Source organism: Pteronotus mesoamericanus, unplaced genomic scaffold, assembly GCF_021234165.1.
Source record: "Pteronotus mesoamericanus isolate MK-2021 breed Mesoamerican mustached bat unplaced genomic scaffold, CSHL_Meso_final contig_33, whole genome shotgun sequence".
NCBI lineage: Eukaryota > Metazoa > Chordata > Mammalia > Chiroptera > Mormoopidae > Pteronotus > Pteronotus mesoamericanus.
In genome coordinates, this window is record NW_026555135.1 from 5750848 (window position 1) to 5777913 (window position 27066).

The 27066-nt window shown below is 45.2% G+C and overlaps 1 protein-coding gene across 3 annotated transcripts in view; it reads right to left on the reverse strand.

Annotated features, from left to right (window-relative positions):
* The window catches only part of TENM4 (teneurin transmembrane protein 4), a 375996-nt gene that overhangs the window by 48091 nt on the left and 300839 nt on the right, over window positions 1-27066 (reverse strand). For all 3 annotated transcript variants that reach the window (XM_054576340.1, XM_054576339.1, XM_054576338.1), the window contains 6 exons: window positions 20342-20461; window positions 15625-15886; window positions 12856-13123; window positions 9988-10131; window positions 7586-7835; window positions 5309-5329 (listed from right to left, as the gene is read on the reverse strand). In XM_054576340.1, the coding sequence (XP_054432315.1) occupies window positions 5309-5329; window positions 7586-7835; window positions 9988-10131; window positions 12856-13123; window positions 15625-15886; window positions 20342-20461 (1065 nt within the window). The remainder of the gene's footprint in view (window positions 1-5308; window positions 5330-7585; window positions 7836-9987; window positions 10132-12855; window positions 13124-15624; window positions 15887-20341; window positions 20462-27066) is intronic.

Below are 27066 nucleotides of genomic sequence, written 5' to 3' on the forward strand. Positions count from 1 at the left end.
TTTAATCACTTCAGATGACACTGATTCTGACTAAATAAAATGCAGTGACCTTAGATCCCGCTCTGCAATGCCATGGCAGCCTTGATCTTTCTGCTTTCCCGATGACAATTAATTACGAGTGGGGGTGATGATTCCATTTCTTTGTGCATCACTCATGATGAACAGGTGCTATCCACCTTGGCAGAAAATGGGTTCCTGAGGGAGTGTGATGAGGGACCCCACGCACTTAGATTAGCCCCCTGAGTGTCTGGTTCATGTCTTTCTGCACCACCCTGGAGAAGTGCCACTCATGTGCTGTTTCTCAGATGGGTGAATTCCAGAGGAGGCTGGCGCTGGCAGGATTGTTCCAGGGTCTACAAATGCTGTGGCCCCGTCTTTTGTGCCCTAGGACAAATTTGAGTCTGCCATTTCACTTAAATGTAGGGAAAAGAGCTCTTGGCTTTGAACCTGTAAGATGTGGGTTCTAATTGAAGCAAGTCACCTAAATTGTTCAAGCTGTAGGCCCCTCCACTGTCAAATGACTAGGTTCCTGCTCCGCTCTGCTCACAGGCTTATCATTAGGATCAAATGAAATTATATGTCTCAACAGCCCTTTCCAGTTGGCAGAGCCCTTGGACAGTCTTCAGCTCACTTCTTCCTCACACCACCTGCACGGGGAGCAGCACCTGGACCTCTGCCTGGAGCCCAGCCACCCGTCCGCAGAGCACAGCTGCAGAGATGCCTGTCACTGGTACAGAAGCATCTGCTACCACCTCTGGGTGCCTATTCTGTCTTGGACTCTGCTAACACTTTACACGCATGACCTCATGTTCTTCACAACTAACATGTAAGACAGGTGCTCTTTAAAAAAACATCTATTCAGAAAACAGACTGAGAGAGGTGAAATAACTTGACCAGGGCCAGAAACTGCTAAGTGATATGATGGGTTTCCAGCTGTGATGTGTTTGACCCTGAAGTCTAGTTCTTCCTCCTTCCTTATCTTGCTTCTCAGGGTGGAGACAGCAGTCTGCTGCCCTTGTTCCTGGGAGCACCTGCTCGTCTCCTGAACAGAGCTTCAGCGTCAGCTCATCTGGAACGCCACTCCTGGGTTCCTAACCCACTGGCAGAACTGGCCATTTCCCTTGCTGTGTTCTCACTAGACCTTAAGCAGATTATACTTTAAGTACACTAGCACCTTAAGACCCTTTTCTGTTTAGTGGTCTGTCTCCTCAACGGCATCTTGAATTCCTCAAGGGTGGGACTGGCTTTAAGTCTCCGGTGCCCTAGACCTAGGCTGGTGCAGATGAAGTGCTCCAGAAAGGTCTGCTGAATTTATGAATCAGTGAGTGAATGACCACCTGCCTCTCTGGTAGTGTACACAGGAAATTGCCACTGCTCCAGGTCTTAGAGTAACGGTTCTCAAACACGAACGCATCGAAGGGTCTGGGCATCTGTATTGTTAAGATGTCTCCAGGTGACTCAGAGGCATAGCTGGATTTGGAAACCATGGCTTTAGGCCAGTGCTTTTCAAACTTTCATGTACATATACATCACCTGGAGACTTTGTTAAAATGCAGATTTCAGTTCAACAGTGCTGGGGTGCTCTTGCCTCGAGCCTGCATTTCTAACAAGTTCTCAGAGAATGTCAAAGCCACAACTTCAGGCAACAAGGCCTTAAAATGCTCTGCCGGCCATGAATGCAGGAGATGGCCCGCAGCTGGGACCCGAGGCCCAGTTCCGTGGCAGGGACTGTCTGATGAAGCCTGACCCTGAGTAGGGCTGGGCACAGAGCACGGCCACGGCTGCGTTCGAGGGTCGGCCACAGGACCCGCGTTCTTTTCTACCTTCTTAACCATAATAACCTTGGCACCTCTGCAGGCTACATAAAATCTTAGACAATAAGGGTTTTAGTCCTGAAGTTAATGAGAGGACGTCAAGCCTACTCTGCCCTCTCTCTGGATGGTGTAGGGTAGAGGTGTCTACCCTGCGACCTGTGGGCCGCATGCAGCCCAGGGTGGCTCTGAACACGGCCCGACACAAAATCATAAGTGTATTTAAAACAGTATGAGGTTTTTTACCTGATTGCGTGTTGCAATGTATTTAACGCATGGCCTAAGACCACTCTTCTTCCAGCATGGCCCAGAGATGCCAAAAGGGTGGACACCTCTGGTAGGACATTTCCTAGTAGGAGCTGTAAGCCCAGGAGTCTCCAGAAACAAAAGGCAATCCAGTCCCTGCTTCTGAGTGGGAATTCTTCCTTTGTCCCAGAGTGAGGCCTGCCTTGTGCAAAGGAGCATCCTTTGACCACATCTGGTGGCAGGTGTGGCAGAACATGTTCCACTGGCTCTTACAACCAGTGGGAAGAGGTGGAGTACTAAAGCCACAAAGACAGGGGTTCAAATACCAGTTCTACCATCCACTTGGCAGATGACATTGGGCAAATCACTTAATGAAGTGATTTCTGAGCCTCAGTTTTCTCATGTGAGAAATGGGGATAATCCTTTTAAAGGGGTATTTTGTGGACAAAATTTTACAAAGAATATAAATCTCTGAGCATGGTACCTGTTCCATTAAAAATGCCCAATAAATGGAGGTTGGTCACCTTGAGAAACCTCCAGAATATTTATGTTATTGTACAATGGAAAAGCCAATTATAGAAGACAAAATATTGTCCTCTCCAATGTATTTTACGGGGCAGCAAAGGACTCTGTTAATAATTAACAGAATATGTGCAGCTGAGATTAATGGAGACTTGAGTTCAAATGTACTTCTGAACAATAACAGGCTTCAAACATTCCTCCATGACGCTAAGGAAGAGATCTGGGAGGAGGCAGGGACCCTTGTTCCCAGATGGGGTCCATGGAGGAAGATGCCCAAAGGATTAGGGGCTCCTGGAGTGTGCATGCCCAGCACGGTGGCTTAAGAGGCCAAAGGCAGAGACGAGACAGCCGTGGGGACACCCGTGTGGGCCAGGAGCGCCAGCCTGAGCCAAAGGCTATTCCTGAGAACAGCTGAGACAGTAAGTGCTCATGGATACAGAGGAAAAGATTTTGGAGTTTAATCTACTTCTGACATTTACTGATGGGGACATGGAAGCCCAGAGAGAGGAAGAGATTTGTCAATATCCAGGTGACAGTTAAAATAAGAGCTGGAACTGGCTCTTCTCACTCTTGCTTGACCTTAGAAAACTGAAAGGCAGAAAAAAAAATTACTTTATTCCCTCCTACTTTGGTTCATTTTAGAAAGAGTTCTGAGCACCTGAGTAAAACAAAGAATTGAGAGAGACCAGGAAACTGGCTTTGAAATCATACCATGGATATATCAAAAGATTGCTAAACATCAGAAACAAAAGGCACCAAATCCACAACTCTCAATTTACAGATGATGAGATTAAAGACCAAAAAGGTGAGATGACCAGCCCAAGGCCACATGACGACCTCAGAGCAAAGCTGCACAAGCACCCTGGCCTCCTGACTTTGCCCGGCTTGGTTCCCCTGTACCTCAGCAGTGTCCCAGGTAGTTACCACCACCGACTGAAGGTTTTAATGTCAAATGCTAGGTTTTCAATGAAGATTTTCATTTGAAATATACCTCTGTGTTTTTTGTAAAATGGAACTTGAGGGCACATACCAATACATAGTTCAGTGTCATCCATACCAACCTCACTGAAAAATCTGTTTTAGATTTCAGTGTTGGGAAAAAAATATTCCTCCTCAGAGAGGTGGGCATATTTTCCCATTTCCAATAATGCAAACCATGATAATAATTGTTTCCCTGTTTATTCTGGCTTCCAGGAAGTTTGGAGTCTAATCTGATATACGATCACATATATGTTTTCTCTTTTATTTCCTTTTTTCCCCAAATTCTATTTAATGTGTTTTAATGCATGTGTCTTTGGTTGTCCAGAGGACTGAATTCCTTTTTGGGAAAGATGGAGACATCATCATCATCATTATCATCATCATCATACAACTGTTATGATGATGTTAAAATAATAATAATAATGATGTCGTCATCATTTTTATTATTACCATTTCTGGAGCTCCTTTCTGTGCCTGGTAAAATGCTAGATACTTTACAAACATTCTCTGTAACCCTTATAACAACCTCCATGGGAGACTTTATTGACCTCAAGTTAGAAACTAAAGTCCAAATAAATAAAGTAATTTTTTTCAAGATCACGCAGTGGGGATCTTCAGTTTTGTTATCTGTAAACTGTATGTATCATGAGTACCTAACCCACATGGTGGTTTAGGGATGAACTGCTACAATCCATGCAAATCACTTAACCCCTCCCTGCTATGTGCTAAAAGCTCTTTACATGTTAACTATTATTATGATCTTAAAATAACATATATGCCAGTTACATTAATGCTATTATCTCACTATATAGATAGGAATATCATCATTAATGGATTTGGGGTCTGCCTGCCTTTTTCTACCATCCTAAGACTTTCTTTTATCCCCACTTAGCACCCCTCCCCCATATGCCACTTTGATCTGAGCCACATGTGGGTAACTGAGCCCACCTCTGTGGCCGTGCAAGCTGCAGGTCCATCTGCCCATGGCAACTTTCAAACGTGTGTGAGGCTGGGGGTCTCTGAGGTCACTATGATGTAGGAGTCAGACAAGTGCCACAGTGACTGGTGATGATGACAGGCAGATATTTCTTTCAGTTGGTCTGAAGAGGCCCCGTTCTGTCTGCCGCAGTGTCATTGTGAGTCTACATGGCAAATCTGCTCTGGGACAAAGTTCCTTTTTGGGGACTGCTCTCTCTGGGTGCTCTGTCAGGTCTGGAAATCCTCCCCTACTTTGTCCTTGCTGGCAAACCTTCCGGCGGGGTCACCTGGCATCCCAGCCATCAGAGCCGAGGCGCCTGGAATACCCGCAGAAGTGCACATCTGAAACCTGTCTTCTTCCACATTCTCTGCCTGATCAAGATGTTCTCAGGGCTTCCCGTTGTGACCGTCAAAGTCACTCAACACTGTTCGGATGATGTCCTCCTTTATTTGAAGGTGTTCAAATAAAGACTGTGGTGTTCAAATCACTATGCCAAGATTAAAATTTCCCCTATCGCTTCAGTCTGTCATACCCATAGACTACCAAAGTAACGGTTGCACTTCGCTAGAGATTAAAGGAGTTCAGGCTCTCACCACCTGTCCCCACCATTATTAATGACTTCTTCTCATTGTAACTGATTACCCCCAATCAGTTCCAACCACACAGGCTTCATTTGCCATTGAGCCATCTGAAATTGACACATGCATCTTACCATACAATGTGCAACAAGGCAGAGGAAAGACAGGAAATTCTCCACTGGTTGGCTTACCTATGTCTGAAATCTTTATTTCTGACAGAAGACAGGAGAGCAGGGAATAGAAGAAAGAATGAGGTGTTAGCAGCAGGGTTAGAAGCATTATTAGCAGCCTGAAAACTTGACAGCAATGGTACTGCACAATACTATGATAAATAAAGACTTAGCAGCTATGACACTGATATATTTTATATCCAATATTACTTGTCAGTGAGCTCGCTTACAAGCAGTTACATATCACAGAAGAGGCATGGTTTCACCTGCGCCACTACTGCTGACTCCGGGGAAGAGGACGGCGTTGACACACGCCCCTGCCTTCATCGGGGCCAAGACAGAGGTTGGAATAGTCGCCCACCAGGCCCCACCCATGCAGAGACACATTCCCAGAGACATACACGACACACTGCAGTGCGTCTTATGGAGAGTTATTTAAATCTGTGGAGCCCGCCACGATTATCTTCTTAATAGAATACAGAATTGGAGATATGTTATAACTAGAGGGAAGATAGTAATACAGAGAAGCAGGCCTATGGAAAAAAGACTGAAGAAAAATATATGAAGATGGTAATATACTGATAAATTTATTTTTCTTCCCAAATTTCATTTACTCCTTCCTTCCTTACCCACTGTCTTCCATGATAACCCCAAAATGGTGGGAGGGAGATAGGGAAAATGGGATCTCTTATTTGAAAGACTGAAAATGAAGGCCCAGAGAGGGGAAGTGTCTTGCCCAAAGTTGTACCGCTGGTCGCCGAGGTGGGCTGGCCCCTAGTGCAGGGCTCTTTCCATCACGGTACAGGAGATGGAAAGGCAATATGAGCAACTGTCAGCAGCAAATACACTCAAGGGTCCCATCTTCCTTGACAGATGCCTATGACAATCAAACTCATCAAAAAGAGAAGAAAGGCAGAGGCTATTCCATTGGTAGCCTGGATCTCATTCAGCCTGATATCTGATTTCCTAGGGATCCACAGAATGTGAGCTTCTAATTCTTTTCATAGCAAAAGACCCTCTCCCTTCATTGTTCCTGTGTGTGTGGGCAAATACTAATGCTGTCCTCTTGGGGGCTGTCACGGCTGTTGGTCAGCCGGCATACCTTCCCCTCCTTTCACATGCACTGCAGAATGGGATTCTCAGCAGGTCTTTACCTCCAGGGAATAACTTAACAAGGCACTAAACCAGAGTGGCCTTCATAGGCCCGCGTGACCATTCTATGGTGAGGCAGAGCTGCATAATGGCCTTTGGATTTGGGTCCACCATTCTACAATAGAAGCTGGACCTTTGGCAGGTTTTTAAAAATTCCCTGACTCTCCACTCTCCTCTCTCTCTCTCTCTCTCTCTCTCTCTCTCTTGGTCTGTCAAGGGCAATAGTAATAACTATCTCACAGAACTCTTAGAACTCTTATACTGGATAAGGAGTAGGGGCCACATAAATGTGAATTTCCTTTTCCCTTGGCCACTTTGGAAGAAGGCTTTCCAGCTCCAGGGCATGTTCTGTTCACTTGGACCCCAGCCAAGGAGAAAGCGATCCTGAAGAACTTGGTGCAATGGCTCCTGAAAGGGACAGTGGGGCCCCCTACCTCTAACCACAGCTTCTCTGTAACCCAAGAGCCCACCCTATGACAGTGCTTCTCAGAGGGTCTGATAGAGAGAGGCACATAGAAAATCCAACACATCAGGTCCTTCCCCGTGCCCCAAGTGTGGCCGAGCACCAACACTCATGGTCACAATGGGGAAACAGAAGAGGCCGGCTGGGCTGGCTCTGCAGCACCTTAGGAGCAGAGAGTTGATGCTTGATTTTAGCCTGTGGCTTTATCTCAGGAGTGGACAGCTGGAGAGAATGGCTCCTGACTCCGAGTGGCTAAGTAACAGGGCCAAACTTGGTAACACTGGCACCGGCGCCTTGGCCATTATGCCATCCCTTGTCCTTATAAAATAACTCATGGGAGTCATGCCAATCATTTTGATGCTAGGGGACAGAAAGAAGACTCATAGGACTTCCAAAGAGTTGCATTCTTGGTTGCTAGCAGCCTTCTACATCATTTGGACACCAAGGATATCTCCCTGCCCCAGGAGAGGTTGGCCTTCATTTCAGTACCTTGTGGAAATCAGCATCTGCTTTCCCAGGGCCCCTCAGCTCACAGTTTAGCCTCTGAGCTGGACAGTGAAAAGACCCAGCATCTGACAGGCTGTCCTGCCTCTTCTCTCGGCCCAGTGGGTAATGACAAGTGGGCTCATAGGGTGGCAGAGGGATGTTACGAGGAATTGCAAGGAAGGCAGCACCTTACATACCTCAGCTCCAGGATGTTGGTGACATTCCCGGAGGGGAAGATCCTTCGGATGTAGTTGAAATCTCCCACATAGAGGCTCCCATCGGAGCCACACGTCAGAGCCACAGGGGCCAGGAGCTTGTTGCCGTCAGCAAGGCCATTGCAGCTGGGACAGGAGATGCTTCTGCGGCGCCCGTTGCCCATGATGCTCCCGATGACAGGAGGCTGCTGAGACACAAATTGGTTCTCGCCATTCCCTTTGTGCAGGATGCCTGCGACAAGGACAGAGAACAGAATCACCCATGGAGCAGGAAGAGGCTCTCTGCTGTGGTTGACCACAGAGTTGTCTTGCCCTTGTAAGGAATGCAAGATCCCTGCCTACCATTTCCAGACTCATCTCCCAAGGCCGCCTCAGCCCCAGAATGAAACCCTGAGCAGGCCATACTGCTTTATGGATTAAATCCTCACAATAACTCTGTAAGATAACGGGGGACAGGCTAAGTGGCTTACCTGAGGCCACACAGATGAAAGTGGAAGCACTCCTGAGTCCGGGCTCTTATTCATTCAGCTCCACTGCCTCTCACATAGACTGCACAAATCTCATACACCTAGTCTAAGTCTCTATTACAGCATGAATCCTTTATTGCACTTGTCTGCTTTTCTCTCTTCAGGTTGATACCACTTGAAGTACTGGGACTGTGTCTTTTCCCATTTTGTATCCCCAGTGCCCAGCAAGAGACTGACACAGAGTAGCTACCAATAAATATTTACAGAAATGCATGAAGGAAATAAATCACAGTCTCTTCTCACCAAGACAGAGTTAAGAGAATTGGGTTTTACCTGATTTTGCTATTAATGGGCTGATGCCAGATTTTGCCGGTCTCTTTACTGCTTTAACTGCCCTTGGGCCTCAGTTTCCCACCAGCAAAATTAAGGGACTGACCTTAATGACCTATAAACTCCATCCCATATGCATTCTGCTTTTTTGTCCAGGCCCAGACCATCCTTCATCTCCTGGATTATTGCCACAGCCACCAAACTGGACTCTGCCCCTTGCCTCACCCCTTCCACACTGAAGCCTGAGTGAGTTTGGGTTTTCATGGTCAGAAAAACCTTTTCTCAAGCTGTTACCTGTTCTCTTTGTCCTTTGTTGAACAGGTATCTTTCATTTTTATGTAATATCATTTCCTACTTTAATGTCTGTGCTTTTTCAGGTTTTATAGAATCCTCCTCTGAGATCAAAAAGATATTTTCCTGTGTTTTCTTCTATTAAAGTGTTATCTTTAAAATTCAGATCTTTAATCAAACTTTATTTTGTTTATGTTATATAGAGTATGAACTTAATTTCGTTTTTCTCCATCTATGGAGACAATTGTTCAAATACCCATTTCTAAAACACCTACCCATCCTCCACTGATAGGTGATGCTATTTCTATCATATACCAAGTTCCCATGTACACAGGGTGTGTGGCAGGAACTTGCCGTTATCCACAGGTATCTATCCTATTCCCCCTTCCTTATCTCTGTAGTTGTCCCTGATGTTTAGCTGGGCATTGTCTTTAAAATAGCTAATTGCCTTAGCTATTTACAAATCTTTATTAAACCATAAATTTTAAACTTAGTTTGCCAATTTCCCCCCCAAAACATGCGGTGGCTTCTCTAGGCATTCATTGTATCTGTAGATTTGGAGATATCTGACATCATTACCATATTAAGTGGTCTCGTCCCAGAACATGGAGTGGGCTATCTAAACTACAGATCTGATTGTGTCACTTTCATGCTTTACACCTTCTGGAGACTTGACATTTGCCTCTGGATGAAGCTGAAGGTCCTAATCTTCTTATCCTGGGCTCCAGCTGCACAAACCCCAGCTTTGGCTTTTGCTATTTCCTTCATATCACCTGCTCCTCAAAACACAATGAATCTCCTCTTCAATTACTCTTCTTTCAGGCCTCAGTGCTTTGGCACATAATGTGCCCTCCACCTGGAATGTTCTCCCTACTTGAGATACAGGGCTAATCCTATAGGCCCTTTGAGACACAGCTCAGAAGTTCTCTCCAAAGAGGTACCTTGCTGAACCAAGAAGCTGGGTGAGGGGCTCCTCTTTTATGCCCCATGGTGTCCTTGCTTCCCTCTGTAATGGCAACACCCATGGCACAGCACGGAAATGGCCTGGGTGACCAGAATATAAATTCTGGGGGTCTTTCAATTCTGCATCTCAGAGCCCAGTAGTGACAAGCACAGAGCATTTGTTGACTAATCCTTCTGACCAAGTGATCACATTTGTTGCCTAACCCTTCTGACCAATTGATCACATATGAGCCTATGGAATCTGAGTGTGAGTTTTTGTCTGCAGGGTACAAAGGACACGGGATGAGGGTCGCACCTGTGGCTGGGCTCTGGGGATTTTATCCATCCACTCACCACTTTGGATGTTGAGGGCGTGGTGTTTGTCCAGGCTCCATCCTCCCAGCTTGGAAGCATCGATTTCATAGCCCTGCAGCACCGCTGTTCTTTTTTCCCACAGGATCAGATCGGGACAGGATTCATACTCGTAACCCACAGAAACTGCATACGACAAAAGGCACAAAATGCACAGGTGAGCAAAGCCTCTTCTTTGGCTTTTAGATCTGCATGCAAGGCCCCTACCTGTCTTTTGTAGAAAAGGAGAAAGGATCATGCTTCTAAGTGGAACCAGATCTATGTGCAATACTAACTAACACAGGGATGCTGAGCCTTAGCATCCCTTTGTTGAAGAGTGAGCATACATTATTAGAAGTTACACAAATGCACTAACTACTTTTTAAAAGGAGGCAGGTGAATCTATTCCAGGGAAATAATCTTTAGTATGGAAAATACTTTAGGTATGTAAGTCTTCACTGCAGCACTATTTTTAATAGTGGGAAATTGGAAGCAACCTAAAAGTTCAAAAGGGGCTAGAGTTTGAGCAAACCAAAGTGTGTTCACTGGAGAAATATTACACAGCCACTGGAAATTATGGTTATGAAGACCATGAGTGACATGGGAATAAACTGAGAAGACTAGTTATATACAGTAGTATATCTGTGTTAAGAAAAACCATACATAAGAAAATTTAAATGTTCATAAGTGGTTGTGTTTGCTAATAAGAATATATATGACTTTATTTCTGTTTTGTCCACTTATCCAGTCTTTATTAATAAGAATAGCATTTAATAAACAAAAATAACAATATCATTTATAATGAATTTATGGAAAGGAGCTCAGTTGAGTACTTTGAAAGCTGGAAGTTGCTTTGAGGTCTCAAAGCTGGAAAATGCCCAGTTCCACTTTTCTTTCACAAGTCCCGGGCTCCTCAGGCCCCTGGGGCGCAGGCTAACCGGGCAGGCGCCCCGAGGCCGGTTTGTAAAATGCCCTGTGACTGCTCTACGGAAAGGAACTGGCGGAGGTGGGGATGTTCAAGTGCTTTTTGTCAGACATTACTTTCCAGTGGACAGTACCCTACCACATGCTCAGGATAGGAATTAACAGTTGGGCAGCCCCTTAAAGTTTCTTTTAGGTACTACAAAAGATTGCTGGCCATCTATGGCAGGAGGGGAACATGAATGGCAGATGTCCCTGTAACCTCTTCCCTGTGACCTTGAGTCTCTTAAGCAGTCATAATGCCTCCTACCAGTCTTCTGTCATGTCAGGATATTAACCTCAGTTCTTGAAGTCTTGCTGAGCAGACACTTTCCTTTCTAATTGGTAGGTGGGCAGTAAGTGTGCTCATTTCATCTGAAGAGGTTGCAAGGCTTCACTGTTGTTGAAGAGACCATAGAGGTAGTTTGGTTTACAGAAGGGAATGTGAATAGTGAGAGGTGGGGTCTTTGTTCCCAATGTGTCCTTGTGGGGAAGGGTGGGATGCAAAACTGCAGGAAAGATCTGGGATAAACCCAGCTCTTTTCCTTCCCTGTACATCCTTGGGAAGTCAGCTCACCATTCTGGGCTTCACCTTCCTCATGCAAAATTTGGGGACAAGTTCTGACTCACAGGGTGGTTGTGAGGATCAACTGAGGTACCAGTGTGCAGAAGAGGATGCTGCCCAGAGCTGGTGCTCAACAGACACCCTCCCCCCCCACTCTTTTTCAGCATTACTTCTTCTCTGCTTCCTCATTCTGCCTTTATGGAATCTATAAAGCGAATAGAATTGCAGTAGGGTTTGAGATGAGAAGTGATTTCCTGGGCTATTACTTTAAGTCAGTGATTTTTCAACTTTTTCATCTCATGGCACATATAAACTAATTATTAAAATTCTATGGCACACCAAAAATACATTATTTTGCCAATCTGACAAAAAATAGGAATGATTTTGATTCATTCACACTGGATAGCTATTGTTGTGTTGGCTGTTGTCATTATTTTAAATAATGACAAATATTTTATTGTTGATTTTAGAGAGGGGAAAGTGGGAGGGGAGGGGAAGACAGATCAGTTGGTTTCCTCTCATAGGTGCCCAACTGGGGATCAAACACACAACCTTTGGGTGTACGGGATGATGTTCCAACTGAGCCACCTGGCCAAGACTGTCATCATTTTTAAATCTGACAACCTAAGGGAAAATAGTTCAGTGCCCCTGACTAAACAGTCAGCTATTGCATGTTTTAAAAATTCTCATGGTACACGGGTTGAAAATCACTTCTCTAAGTGCTTGGAAGATTAGCTCTTCAAGGATTAGAACTGCTAACAGTCGAGCTCTGAACCTATCATGAGATCCTGCTCTAATCCAGAAGCTGAAATGAGCACAGGCAGCCCCCAGAAACCTAAGGTGCGAGCAGGGCTGGGACTCCAGGGGAAAACTAGAGTCAACTTTTGCTTCATCTGAAAAAAAGACAGTAATAACAACAAAGAGAAAACCTCTTGATTGGAAATGAGATAGAGGCCAAAAAGCCTTTCTGATGAAGGAAGAATCTTACTTTGCACCTTAATACAACTGGAGCTACAGACACCCATATTTTTAGTGGGCAAGCCAGGCAAGTCATGGCAATGTCTACCTGGCTTTATCTTGGTGCCACAAAGCCTCTTTTAGCCCAACGCGTATCACCGTAGTGTTTTTTTCAAGGGCCTTTTTGGTTTTGTAACTTTTTTTAATGGACAAATTTTCCATGTTCAGTTCTTTCAGTATATTCTTTTAGGTCACTGAGAAAGGTCTTGATGGGTATTTCTGATAAGAGGAAAAGAGTAAGAAATAAGGAAGGTGGAGAAAGAGCCCCATCCCCCCCAAGTCTGTTCTCTCTCTGAGATGGTGTTGAGTCCTGTGGCTGAGAGACTTACCAAAGGCTTCTGACAGCCCAAACACCTTCTGGTTGTAGACATCTGTCTTGTCCCAGATGAAATAGTAGGATAAGTCTGGGGCTGCAGCGAACCACTTCCTGAAGAGGCGGCCCTCAACCGCCACCATGAGGTGGACCTTCATGAGGTTAAAGGGGATGGTAGGATGGGTGAGGCTGATCCTCAGGACAGACTTGTAGCCAGGTGTGCGGCTGCTCAGGTAACTCAGCCTCATCTTGCAGCCAGAGATAGCGATTTCCTCTTGCAAAGCCTAGAGAGACAGAGCACAGCAAGTGACAGTCACAGAATCACAGGCGGGGGGAAGACGGCATAGCCACATGTACTCTGGGTGTTCAAGAGGCAGAGGAGAAAGCAGAGAAGAAGGAGGGAAAGAGGAGAGGGCAGGAGCAGGAACTAGAGGAAAGAGAAAAAACAAGAGTGGGAAGCAGAGTATGAAGAGGAGCAGGAGGAAGAAGGAGAAGGTGGAGGAGGGTCAGAAGGCCTGGTTTCCAGGGTATAGCCCTGCCTCACTGAGCCTCAGTTTCCTCCTCCATTCTACAAGGACGACAATGCTCAGTTCATTGTGTATTGAGAGGACTGCATAAGATAATTCACGTAAAATACTTGTAATGTTGCCCCTTGCTCACCAGTTGTGTCATTCCAGAAAACTCATGGAATCTCTGGATGGATCTCAGTTTCCTCACTGGATTAGTGTGAGGATAGCATTAACTTCTCATACAGAAAGTGCTCAGCACATAACGGAGACTCAGGAAATGTCTAAGTGGGACAATACTCCTGCTGGGGGCGGTGGTGCTGGGAATAGGGGGACTATGAAGAAGGACCCTTCTCTTAGACTAATGAGGAGAGTTGCCTCAGCAAGACTGTTTCTCTCTCAAAACCTGCTGAAAGTAGGATCTCTTTCCAATGGCTTTTCTGTTTAGGAAAGTAGACAAAGACTAGGAGATTTTGACCAGTTACACAGGCTTAAGGGCACAGCCTGCCAAGGACCTGTGGCTAATGTCCCAGATCATCCACAGAAAGAGGTCGGATTGGTTGCATGGAGCTTGCACACTCCAGTGCCGCGCGACATGAACAGAGTGTTTCAACTGGTTGTAATCGGCTCAGTTCCACAATGGAAAGTTGAAATTAATGCCAGGATTTTCTGAAACATGGCAAAAAACAGAGAACTTTTATCAGCTTGATGCTCTGGGCTCTGTTTCAAGAAAGGGACATTAAATCAATTGAGGCTAACATATCCATTAAAAGGACAGTGATTATTCTACTCTCGTGTTCCTCACAGAGGAACTGGGCCTTCCCAAAGAAATCCTTTTCTTTCCTTTCTGTGCATTTCATATATGGGTGTGAGCTCCCACCCCATTCTCCTGACTACACAAAATTTTAGGGGTTGGGTCTAAACCAAAGCACTCTTTCTAAATCTCTGCATACAAGTTCTGGGCAAAGCAGGTTCTACACCACAGTGAATCACAGGCAGGGTTCACATGCCATCCTGACGCTCTCATAAATATTTACTCCCTTTAACATACCCTGTAGCATTTACATCTCCCAGTACTTGCAAAGGGTAGCCAATGATTGGACTGGGAAAATCCAAGAGTTTGTTTTCATGTATTTCGTCAATCTGATAATAAGCAAGGTTTGTGACCCAGCTGGGCCCGGAGGCACCCAGGCCAGGGAGCATTGTAAAGAGGGTCAGACCTTTAACCTCATCTGTTCCAAAGTCACTGCTCCTGGGAAAATGTCTAGCTGGAGCTGAACCAGGGTTGGGTAACAAATTACTCCACTCCAGCAAGCTTTGTCTCCATTGACAACCATTTCATAAGAAAGGTCAGCCTGGTAGTTGAGACAGGAGACAAGTGCTGAATCTCTGAAAAGCACTGAGGTTTCAACCTTGGGGTGCAGTGAGAATTTCAAAACAGGTGCATTTCCTTCTCATGGGCTGGTATTTGAAGTCACTCAACTGCATGTGTGCGTGAGGGCACAGACGCAGACAGAAGTGTTTGCTCAGCCAGGCATGAAATATACACACAAAATGTAAATCCGCACCCCCTCCGCTCCATCAGCACTGGCAACCCATTCACATGCACACAGCCCGAGCTCTCAACAGGCAGGCGGGACCCTGGGGCTTTGCCCCTACACTGCCCTCTCTGCTCTCTGCCAGGCCTTCGTTTCTGTCATTAGAAACTGGGTGGGGATGGCAGAACAAATTCAACTCCACACAGCTCTGTTGAGCAAAGAATCTATCTTGATTTCTAAATATTAGATTAAGATGCAGCTTTCCAAATTACTTCCTTTTAATGATAATTAAGTAAAGCACTTGCATAAATAGATTTGAGCCAAAGCAATCCTTAATTGGCATGAAGGCAGAGAGCATGTAAAATAATCTTAATAATAATGGCTAAAATTTATCGAGCACTTACTAAGTGCCAGACATTGTGCTAGGCACCTCACTGACATTTAATCTTTGTTCTGATGCTTACTATTTGGAACCCTCTGTCAGTAAAACCTATCATCATAATTATTATTGACAGAAATAATGAGGGTGGGGGACACTGAACCTTGGGGAAAAGGAAAGTGGAAGTGAACTGGATGAGAGAGTGAAGGGGCGTAGGAATTCATCACATGCTGCAGGGTGTCGGGCAGTTACATTCTGTGTGGTGGGGGGCTGGGGTCTCCCTTGCCCCTGGGTCTGAGATGCTCTGCCACTCCCCAAATGACATAAAGGCATGGAGAAACATAGTTAGGAAAGCTGGGTACCTGAATTTCAGGAACGATGGGGCCTCTCTCTGCACAGGAGCTGGCGAACGATGTCAGCGGGGATGGAGACACAACAGGGTTGGGGCGGGCGAAGTTGCTCAGGTCACAGCTGGGAATCTCATTCTCTTCATGTCTCATGATGATGGTTTCCATGACAAAGAAGCGATCCCAAGGCAGCCAGAGGGTGTGCTCCTGTGTGATGAAAGGCGCCCGCTCGAACCGCAGGATGATGGAGATGCCCCCATTTGTGACCAAGTCAAAGCTGTTTGGGAAGGGAGGGTTGAGAGGAAACAGGAAATGATGAGGAGGAGAAGGAACAAGAGTGGGAGGGGGAGAAAGTCAGGGAAAGAAGAAAAAATTACACCAAAGGATCTGAGAACCCTCCTTGAGGAGACTCTGAAACCTAGAAGACTTTATTGCACCCACACACAGAAACAGGTAGACCAGAAAGCATTATTATTAAAAAAAAAAAAAAAAAGACCCACAATAGAGAATTTTCCAAAACCAAATTAAAAACCATGGTTATGGAGAGCCATCTGCCAGGGCACAGGACCGATGATGGGCCTCTGCTATGGCGCTCCTGGAACGTAGCAACTCTTGGAGCTGGCGCTCAGTAAAAAGCCAGCAGAGTAAAGTGGAACAAGCCCTGCCCTGGTGTTAGGAACCTAAGCCTAGTTCTGCCTCTGCTATGAACTACTGTGTGATCTTGGGTAGGTTGCTTAGCCTCTCTGATTCTCAGTTCTGTCATCTATAAAATGTAAACATTCAAATGGACTATTCTAAAGTCACGAAGATTCTGTGACTCTGTTTAGTTCTGACTAAAATTGATAGAGTACTTAACACAGGCCTTCGGGATTACAAAAGAGCCAAGCCATTTAGAGATGGCATGATTAGAATTGCAGTGTATTAGAAGTGAAAGGGGAACCAGAAGACTGAGTTCCCACCTCCCAGTGGAGATGAGATCTCCATGACAGTGTCCCCTGAGAGCCTGTGTCTACTGCCCTCTCCCAACCTGATGCTTTAGTTTCTTCTACAAATTTACCACCAAGAGGCCATTTGGTTCCCACTTGCACACTTCCAGTGATAAGGAGCTTGCTATATTCACAGGACTGTCTGATCTTTCATTAATTCTGATAGCTTAGACTTTTTTTTTTTTAATTGAGCATGGATCCCTCTCCTTATAATTCTTTAGCTCCTGGTCCTTGTTCTACTTGCTGTGGTGACTTCAAACTATTCTGTTCTTTCTGCTTTTGACCATTTCTCAGGACTTGGGCATAGTGATTCTGTCTACCTGTCACCTCCTGGCTGTGATGTCTCTGAACAAAGTCCTTTTAGCTATTACTTTTAGGATGTATTTTCAAGGCCTGTTTTTGTCTTGCTAACTCCTTACCCAGTGGGAATTCTAGCTCCCTGCCCTGGGCTCCTCCTCAGAGCCCGCATCACATTGCCCTGGAATCACAAGTTTAATTCTCTGGCCTGGGGACACTGATTCTCAGTCTGTCTAGAACCTAGTCCAGTGCTTGATGATTATAGTTTAGAGAATGAATGCATGAGTGATACTATCAATGTCTTCTAAACTGACTATCCACTAATCAACCTAATTCCTCCTTACTTTGGCTGTTATTGTAAGTCAACGGATGCTGACTGGTGCAGTGGATTTTAGAGACCCCAATGCACGACTTCTCCTTTATCCCAGGGTAAATACACCTTGTAGGATTGGATTAATTGTTCCAACTTGTTTTTCCCTCTTGTAGAAGGGGGAAGGATTTTGCAGTGAACTGTCCTGTCCCAGTGCCAAATCTTGGTAGATAGTACCCCCAGATTTGGGTCCCCAAGCTCCAAAGCCTGACTCTTCTGTCCTTTGCATTAGCTTTTCACCCACTTTGCCTGCTTTTCAGCCCATTCCAGGCCCACACTTGGGTAAAGAAAGTTGGGCACCACCCCGCTTGGATAAGTAATGAGAGAGAAACACCAGAGAAGGTGCCTATTTTGAACTAAGGCTTCGGGATTTGGCTCTCCAGGAAGATATTGATGGTTTGCGGGAACACCCAGAGAACAACTTTTCTGTCACAGGACTGAATAGCATCTGTACTTTGACAGAACATTTTTTAACCATCAAACAGAATTTTGGCCTCCCTTACAAGCTCCCTTCATGAGAGGATAAAGGTGGGGAGGGAGTGAAGGCAAACACTGAAAGATATTCTCACGGCTGTGAGCAAGCCGGGGCCAGCTGGCCTTGCCATAGAGCTTGGAGTAATTAGCTCTTTCCAAGAGCCAGGCCTGCTCATCTGGAGGGAAACCTTGTTGAGGACACAGATTTGAATCGGACCCCAGTGGGAAGGCCTGGTTCTCAGATGAAGCCCAAGCAGGTTCGGACAGTCCAAGAATTGCCACTTACTCCATAGGTGAGTTATGTCACCTGTCTGAGCCTCAGTCTCTTCATGTAAAATGAAGTTAATGATCGTAATCACTTGGCAGGGTTTTTAATTAGATAGATGGGATAATGGATGGGAAAAGCTCAGGGCCCCATTCCCTGAGCATCAGGCTCTGTATAATCCCATTTTTCAATTCAACGAGCTTGAACTGCTTCTCTTGTCTGCCACTCTTTTGAAATTTTTCTTCATGACTTCTATTTTTCATCTTTGTAATGATCTTTTTGGCTAACTTCTCTGGTACCGCTTACTGTTTATGAATTCTTGTTAAGACCGGAGGTCTGGCATTTCTGTGTGCGTGGGCGTGTGCGTTGGCGGGGGATGGGAGCTGGACAAGGGCCTGCAGGAGTGTGAAGGTCACAAAGGTGAGTTAGGCAGGGTCCCTGGATTTGCATATCTATACTGTCATCTCCAACTGTATCTCTAGCTTTACAGTGTCTCCTGAGGTCTGAGAGGTAGGAGAGAAAGTGAGGCAGGCAAGAGGGTGAGGAAAATGAGCAGATGCTACTCATTCACTTATAACAACCAGGGATCTTCAGACACTTAAGTGACTTTCCCATATATGCAGTGTCTAAGTTGGGAAGAAAATTTAAATCCCACATTGTACTGGTAAGAACTGTTCTGAAACCTAACTTACCGGTTGTGGTAACTCGGGCTCCTATGATGTAATTTAGCGGCTAATAGGGGAAATGCAGCTGACTCTGACCTCCCAGGACTCCTGTCCTCTCAAGGGGTTTTAGAGACTGCAGGAGCAGCACAGACAGGAGGGATGCCTTCCAGGAGGTGCTAGAGTGAGCTTTTCCCAGGTGCCACCAAACTCATGCAACTCTGGTATGTTTTATGGACCCTCCCTAACCAGGCACAGCGGGGCAAAGGACTGATGATTTGCCACCTCACATGGATGACGGTCAAATTTCATGGCAAAAAAAAGAGCAGTCCCCATGGCTCCTTTCTGATGACTGTTTCATAGCAGGTAATAATATAGTCAGAGTAACTGCTGATTCCATACTGCAGGGCGTCCCGAACTGGGAGGGAGGACACACAGAGCATGAGGAGGGAGAGTCCTCCATGCTCTGGGGGAGTCTGCACCGAGGTGCTTCCCGGGATGGAATGTGTGCCGGGCAGGGAGCGGTGGCCTAGCCTGGACAGATTAGCCCTGGTGACTGGCCGTAAACCTCTTCCAGCTGGGCCCCTTCCATTCACAGGCAGTGAGAGCAGGGGGAGAAGGCTCCCCGTGTCGAGCTTGCCAACCCTGTCTAAGAGGCACACATGTCTACAAACAGATGAGCCTCTACTTCATTATCACCTCGGCCGGGACATGTTCACATCTGATATTGGATTAAAGAGGTGCTAAAATCAATCAGGCTGGAGCATAATTTCCAACACAGAGTGAAAATCAACCTTATGGGCCCACATGTAGCCAGATGGACTGTTACCACCTGATTGTATTAAAAATAGAGGACTTGTCACTACTGACAGCCTAAATATTCCGCTTTCCTCCTTTCTCTCCCCTTTTCTCCAAAATGTTCTCATTGTTTGTACTGTAATCATTATCTTGTCATTTAATATCTTGTGAATTTTACAAATAGCTAATACTTATTGCATACTTACCGTGTGCCAGACCCTGGAAATACAGCAATGAACCAGAGTGGGGCAGGAAGCTAAGATTTATCAGAGGCCAACTATGGTCAAGGTGTTTCCCCATCCATCATAGAATCTAATCCTTACGGCCATTCTGTGAACTAAATAGTGTTATGGCCATTTAACAGATAAACTGACACCCAGAGAGGTGAGGAGATTTGTCCAAGAACACATACCTAGCAAATGAGAGTGCTACAGTGATTAAAAAAACTTTATTCTGCCAACGGTCCTCACAGGGACTCAAAGGTCAGAGTTCTGTTATCACTCAGTGGTTCCCACAGACCTAGGTGGTTGCAGATTGAAAACACAGCATAAATGTTAAGATTTCTGCAGCTGTCCGGTCTGTAGACAGTGGTGGGAGTGTTTTATATCCTAAGGCATAAGGCAGGATAATATGTCTAAGGTACCCTAGGTTTATTGTGAGAACCAAAATGAGAAGGAACTACTTAATGTATAGCCAAAGGGACTTAGGCCAGCGTGAGATGCAAGGTCACACAGGCAGTGAGTTGTAGAACTGGGCATCTGAATTCAGGTCCTCTGCACCCAAGTTCCATCATCTTTCCATGTTGTCATTCCATCAGCAGTTATGTGGCAAGACCACAAAGCAAGGCCTTCATAACCCTGGTCCACAAAAGGTCTCCTACCTGCCATCTTGCCTGCTGATCGTGTATCCAAAGAGAGGATTGTTGACGAAACTGATGTTCACACCAACCAGCGGGGTCCCATCTGATGTCATCACTTGACCACGAATGACACACGCATGCCTGTGGGTACAGAAGAGTAAATAACATGATCTACTTTTCATACTTAGAACCCTGGCTGGCAGGGAACCCCAGGAGGTCAGAGGACAGAAGGCAGGTCACTCAGACAGTCTTGGTACTTGGGGGCTCATGGTGTTTACTCAAGATGAATAATAACCTTCATTTTTTTCATACTGCCTCAATTTAATGCATCAAAGTGTCCTCTAAAGAATTATTATTGGGCCTTGGCCAGGTGACTCAGTTGGTGGAGTATTGTCCCATATATCAAAAAGTTGTGGGTTTGGTCCCTGGTTAAGGTGTGTTAAGGGAGGCACCAATAGATGTTTCTCTCTCACATCAATGTTGCCCCCTCTCTTCCGCTCTCTCTACAAATCGGTAAAACATATCCTGGGATAAGGATTTTAAAAAAGGATTATTATTGGGTGATGTTTTCAGATATCACTCAGAGGTTATTTTCTAAGGATACTATATTGTGCTATAAGGATACAGAACTATAGCATGTAAATTTGGGTTCAAATCCCTGCTTTGCCACTTCCTAGCTCTCTAAACCTGCACAAGTATGAGAGCTCTTTGAATCTGTTTTTCCATCCGGTACAGAGGAAGCTCTATAAATGGCTGTGGTTTTTACTGTCACTAATAGTCTCACTGGAAGTGGACATACAGAAAGTGAACAAAATAGAGGGTACTTCTTCTCATCTGGCATTGCAAACAGGAGAAGGCAGATGCTAGCATCGTCCCCTTGGAGTGGGTTCTGAAACCTGTCACCTTCCAGTATCCCCCGTCCCACTTTCCCTCTATATTTCAGACAACTAACCATCTGCTTTCCCCACACTCACTGGGCAAATTTGTTTAAAGCCTCTGTGTCTGTGCAATGTTCTTCTTCCTGCCTCAAATGTCATTCCTGAACCCCTCTACCCATGTTCTCATTCTTTACAACCCAGCTTCAAGTGACGCCTCTTCTCCAAAGCCTTTCTTGATGGCCCTAATTAGACCTAGTTACGCTTTTCTAAAACCTGCCACAAACACCTTGATACCCTAGCTCACCGTACATGTCTCTCCTGCCCACTAGATTGTGAGCTCTTCAAGGGCAGGGTCAAAGTCTCTTTCCTCCTCTCTGCAGTGCCTGGAAATGCCCAGGTCACTGTTTAAAAAAAAAATAGTGGCTTGAGTAAACAAGTGGAACAATTAGAGATTATCTAGAATGATGCTTTTTTCCCCTTAATATTTCAGGAAGGGTCTTTTTAGCATTTTATAAGGACTACAAAGTGGAAAACAAATACAAACAATATCTGTCTGCTCTAGATGAAGCAGAAGTGGGGGTCCCCTTTTCTCTTGGGGGGATTCTGAAGGCAACTCTGTGGAGTCTTAAGCCCTGTAGATGCCAGAGAAAAGCTAGTTGGAAAATCACTCAGTTAGTGGAATTAGGGGAGTCTGGGGTCCACAAAGGTTATTTGCTCCAAGCCACTCAGGGAGGTGGTGGCAGAGCCAGACCTGGAATCCAGGCCTCACCACTCTGGGCGCGACTCCAGCCCAGTCAGCTTACTGCTGGCGATGGGTAGAAATGAAGGTGCCCACTGGGGTCAATGTCCTAAAGGATCAGGGGACTGGAGAGACAGCCTTTGTTGACAGGGCACATCTGAGGCAAATGTGCAGGTAGTGTTTGTTGTCCAGACAACTTTCTCCATTCACCTAGGATCAGAAGGCTTTTTTTTCTGGCCTAGGGAAAAGCTCCTGATGAGGTTTGTGGGCATTAATAAAAAAAAAAAATTCTCAAACTTAGACTCTGCTTTATTAGGTGCTTACATCTCTACCTTCTTAGAGTGATAAACTTTTCTCTGTTTGATGAGAAAAGCAATTAACACCAGGCTTGTAAGCAGCTGGTCTTACTAGTGTCAGCTTGTCCTTTCAGAAGGCAAGAACAGCAAGAACAACTACCCACAATGCATCAAGCGCCCCACCCCCACCCAACCCACTGCACCCCACCTCACCTCACCTCACCTCACTACACACAATCTGGTTAATGCTAATTCAGTCAGTGGTTTCCTTCCGAGGCCCTTGGTCTAAATGCAATTACGTGGCAAACAAGTTAAGCAGCCAGGGCTCAGCAAAGACTCTCAGTCCTGTGCTGAAGGTCTCCCGATATATTTACGTAAAATTATCTCTCCGCTAATGGGAAAGATTTATTCCATCAATTGTATTCAGCTGGTCCTGAGAGATGCTTTCTTTAATGGAGGAAAATTGAATTTCTTACTGCTGGAACTTTGTCCTTCTCGAGGATTACTAACAGACCTCCTCTCCTGGCGCTGGCCACTATCCAGCCTTCTCCTGACACATGTGTCTTCACATTCTGCCTGGACAATAACCAGTCCTCTGGGAATGGTTTCTTTTTGGGGGCTGCCCTGATTGCTGCCCCTCATACACATGTGGACCAGCCTCCTCTGATTTATCTTTCTTTGGGGATTTCCTGATAATTGGGAAACGTTATATCAGCACCATTTTGCTATCATGTGGCCTCCCCGTCAGCAAGCCAGAGCAGATGAAATTTTAGTGCAGGCTCCTGTGGATTCTGGACAAGATTAAGTTGACTCCCTGTGCCCCTGCAGGCCAGGGAGGCCTCTTGCCAAAACAGGCATTTGGCTCAGGAATTAAGTCCTGGAGAAAAACACTTCCATCCTCCTTCTGTTTGACTGTGATTTTCAGTTGTCAAGAAAACCCAGTTTAACATAAAGACTTCCCTGGAACAAAGGAGATGGGAAGTCTGCTCTGTGGAGGCCTCTGAAATGTGTCTCCTGCCATGTGTTTTTGTCCAGGGAGGTTTGAAAAGATGTGGGGGTTGGGCTTCCAAATGCCTTCTTTCTTCATCCATTTATTTAATGGCTACCACCAGTGGTGTACTGCTAAACATTTAACCGCTGACTTTCAAAAGAAAAATATTTTTAATTTGTAGCATTTGCCTACTTCTGTGGTGTAAATATTGATACTTCTACCATGGCCGATTTCAGCTACCAATGAGATGTCACTGAACCCAGAGCTGGGGGAGAGATGCACAGTAACACACCATCATATAGTATTTCTGCCAAAGAGACACAATAGTCCTAGTAAACTCCAGAGCAAAGATCATAGCGAAATAACTAGGAAGTAATGAGTTTTGATTATTTATTATGTTTGTTTTTACTATAATTTATTTAATTTTAATCTCATATAATTTACTTTTTAATAATCGTTGTGTTTCAAAACTAGCTTGTGGAGATCCTGGATATTTAGTAGTCAGTCTTTGTGCGCTGCTGTGAGCCACCTTCTGTGAGCCACTGGGACACTGACCCCACGGGAAGGGTCAGCATGGCTGAGAAACCGTTGCTTCTGGGACAGTGACAGTCCACAAGGGAAGACCGTCGTGGTGAGAAATCACTAACACAGGGCACAAATCATTGCCACCAACTTGGCTTCCCAGTTGCCTCATATGATCTTATTACCTGTCCTATACTTGATGGGTTTGGCTTTCCCTTGGTCACTTTTCATGGCATGATGGAGTCTGGGGTGTTATTTTCTACTCATCTTCAGAGTCCCCTCTAAGCTGTCATCACCTCAGGGAAGCTGTTGCCGATGTTTCCTGGCACTTCTAATCGTCCTTACTCAAGGCTCCTCTCAACCTTCCGAGTATCTCTCCATGAATGGGATTGTCATGTAATTATGTCCTTCACATGTGCATAGCCATCGTACATACTTCCACGTGAGCTACAGGAGGGCTGGGACCACCTCTCTAGTGGCCAGGATAAGCATGGGATGTTGCTCCCTGAGACTTCGTTAGGTAAAAAATGATCAAGTTATTGAAACTCAGAGAGAAGAGTTGCTCAAGGTCAAACAGCAAAGAACTCAATTGGTTGAGCTGACACTCAGCGCTAGGACTTCTTAGTTCTGTGGGTCCTTACTCTACTACTGTGTTGTATTATCTGTAGTCACTAAAATTCAGGTCAATTTAATTAAAAAACTGGGCATGACTAAAAGCTAGGCTCTCTGTTAGGTGCTGGGGTTATAGAAATGCATGAATTACAGTCCCTATTTGCTTGCTGGAGCTCACCAAAGCCAATTTGAAAAGCCTGAGTGTAGTTGCCTTTGACACTAGTGAGCCAACACATGGGTTTGGCATATGTCAGGCAGCTGGGATACAAAACAAGCAATTAGGCTGGCTGAACTCTGCCAGGAAGGAGCGCTTGTGCCAGGCCAAGGGGGGCATCAAACATGCTGGCAATAGGCCAGTCATACACTTGGGGCCTGACTGAGGTGCCCTTGCTGAGGCCAGTGAGGAGGAAGATCTGCCTGATTGCTTCCTGAGGACAGTGGCCAGGGTTGGGGTCAAGATAGGGAGCTGGTGGAGAGACAAATCCAAACAAATAAGAAACTAACCTCAGCTGTCAGTCAGGGAGAAGAGGTAGGGGAGTGGAGAAAAAGAGTCCTGGTCAGGGAGGCAGTTCCTAGCTGACTCTGGTGACTGACTGCATGATCTGGGACAGTCCTCGACCCTCTCTGGACCTCCATTCTCTCATCTGTCACGCAGGGTGAAGTTCTTTGCAACCGGATGTGAAATGGAATCCAATGCATATTTGAGAATGGATGATGGTTTTAATCTAGTGCTACCCAATCCAGCTCAAGTAGTTCCACTACACGCTTCAGAATGTTAATGGAGATGATACAATGCTTATACTTATCTCTGAGGTGTTCCCTTTATCTGGAACCTTCCATCTGTCCTAGTCACCTGAAAACTGCCCGCTCACCCTCTGCACCCACCTGGAGCATTCACCAAGAGGGTTGCCAGCACTCCTAGGCCTCTGGGCTCCTCTGCAAAAACGCCGTGCACTGTCACATATCCGGCAATCCTTGCCCCCCAGCAGACCATGAGCTCCCTGAAGTCAGGGACCACATCTCCCCCACTGCTGTAACCCTGGCTTTGAGAACGGCTGATGCTCTTCCTGAGTGGGCCAAAGAAAACATCCACCAAAACAAGGGCTTGCCCTGGAATTTCAATGCAAGGTACACAGTAAGCTCTTGATAATTACTGAATGAATAAAGAACCGATGTGTTTCTGTAACTGTGATGCCAGAGAACTATAGTTACTTGACCTTGATGGGTTGTGGCTAGGGAGCTGAGGGATGGAGGGACTGGGCCTTCCCAGCTGGTCTGCCCAAACTGCATTGCAAAGCTCGGTTCCCTCCCTTGGAGGGCTTGCCCGCTTCAGCTTGCAGAATCCTACTTTGATTCTATAGCCTCCGAACCTGCACCCCTTTTGTACCCACCAAATTAAAAAAAAAAGAATGTCAGAAATTAAGTTAGATTTGTTATTCCATGTATATTATACAAGCAGTTAAAGGGAAGTGAAGGGAGAAAAACTGCAGATTTAACTTTTTTTGTTAGTAAATGAAAGCAGCTAATGAAACTCATATTCGAGGAGATTGGAATAATCATTTGGGATCTAGGCAGCAAAAAGCAACTTAGTCTTTCTCTGCTTTAAAGTATTTGCTACTCTACGCCACTACTGGCTATGCAAATCACTCTTTTGCATTGCATATTTTAAACAGGTTTATATGCCTGACTTGTACCAACCCTTAAACTATTTTCTGCTAACTCATGCTGTTTGACTGGGGATCTTTCCAGCATCTACTACACTTTACCCAAAGTCTTGTAAGAACCTTGCTCGGGCCCAAATAAGAAGCCCCACTTCATGGCCTGTTAAACTACCCCATCAAGGGGTTCCCAGGGAAAGCCCTGACCTGGTCCACAATGCAGCCTGCAAGACCTTCCTTCTAGCCCGGCCACATGGGCTGCTCTGTAGATCTCTTTCTAGCTTTCCATTTCAGTGCTCTGCCTCAGCTTCCTTAACCAGCTTTTCTGGCCTGATGTCTTCCACCTATACCCATATTCATATTCTTGGGAACCCACTAGTCATGACATATTAGAAGAGACCTTTCTTTTCCTTTCAGTGTTGCCCAACAGAGACAAGAGGGAAGGAGGGAGGGGTGGGCAGGGAAAAGGAAGGGAAGGGGCAAGTCAAGGAACATATAGCAAGGACTCATGGACAAAGCCAAAGTGGGGACAGATTGAGGGAGGAAGAGTGGGGGGCGCGGGGGAAAGTGGTGGTGGGAAGGCGGAGACAAATGTATTTGGAAAAATAAATAAATTAATTAAAAAGAAAGAAAGAAAGAAAAATGCTCTCAAATGAAGTATTTTCTAAAGTACATATATGCTATTAAAATAATTTCTAGAAATTTTATACTTCTGCTTTTATAATATTGGGTTTTAATTTTTAAAATTTATATATTAGTTAATATTTTTATTTTAAAAGCAAATTTCTTAGTTTTATTGATCTTTCTTTTTTTCTTTCTTTTTTCTTTTTTTTTGTATAATATGTATGCTAGTCCCAATAGGCAAAAGAATTACAGGAGTGGGCAAAAGTAGGTTAGTAATATTAATAAACAATACAACAATTAGTAAATTCTAATACAAGAATAAACTCTTTCACATACTCACAACTATGAACCTACCTTTGCCCACACCTGTATTTTCTTGTCACAAAGTAGGTTTCTAATATTTTCATTTTACAAAATCACATTTGC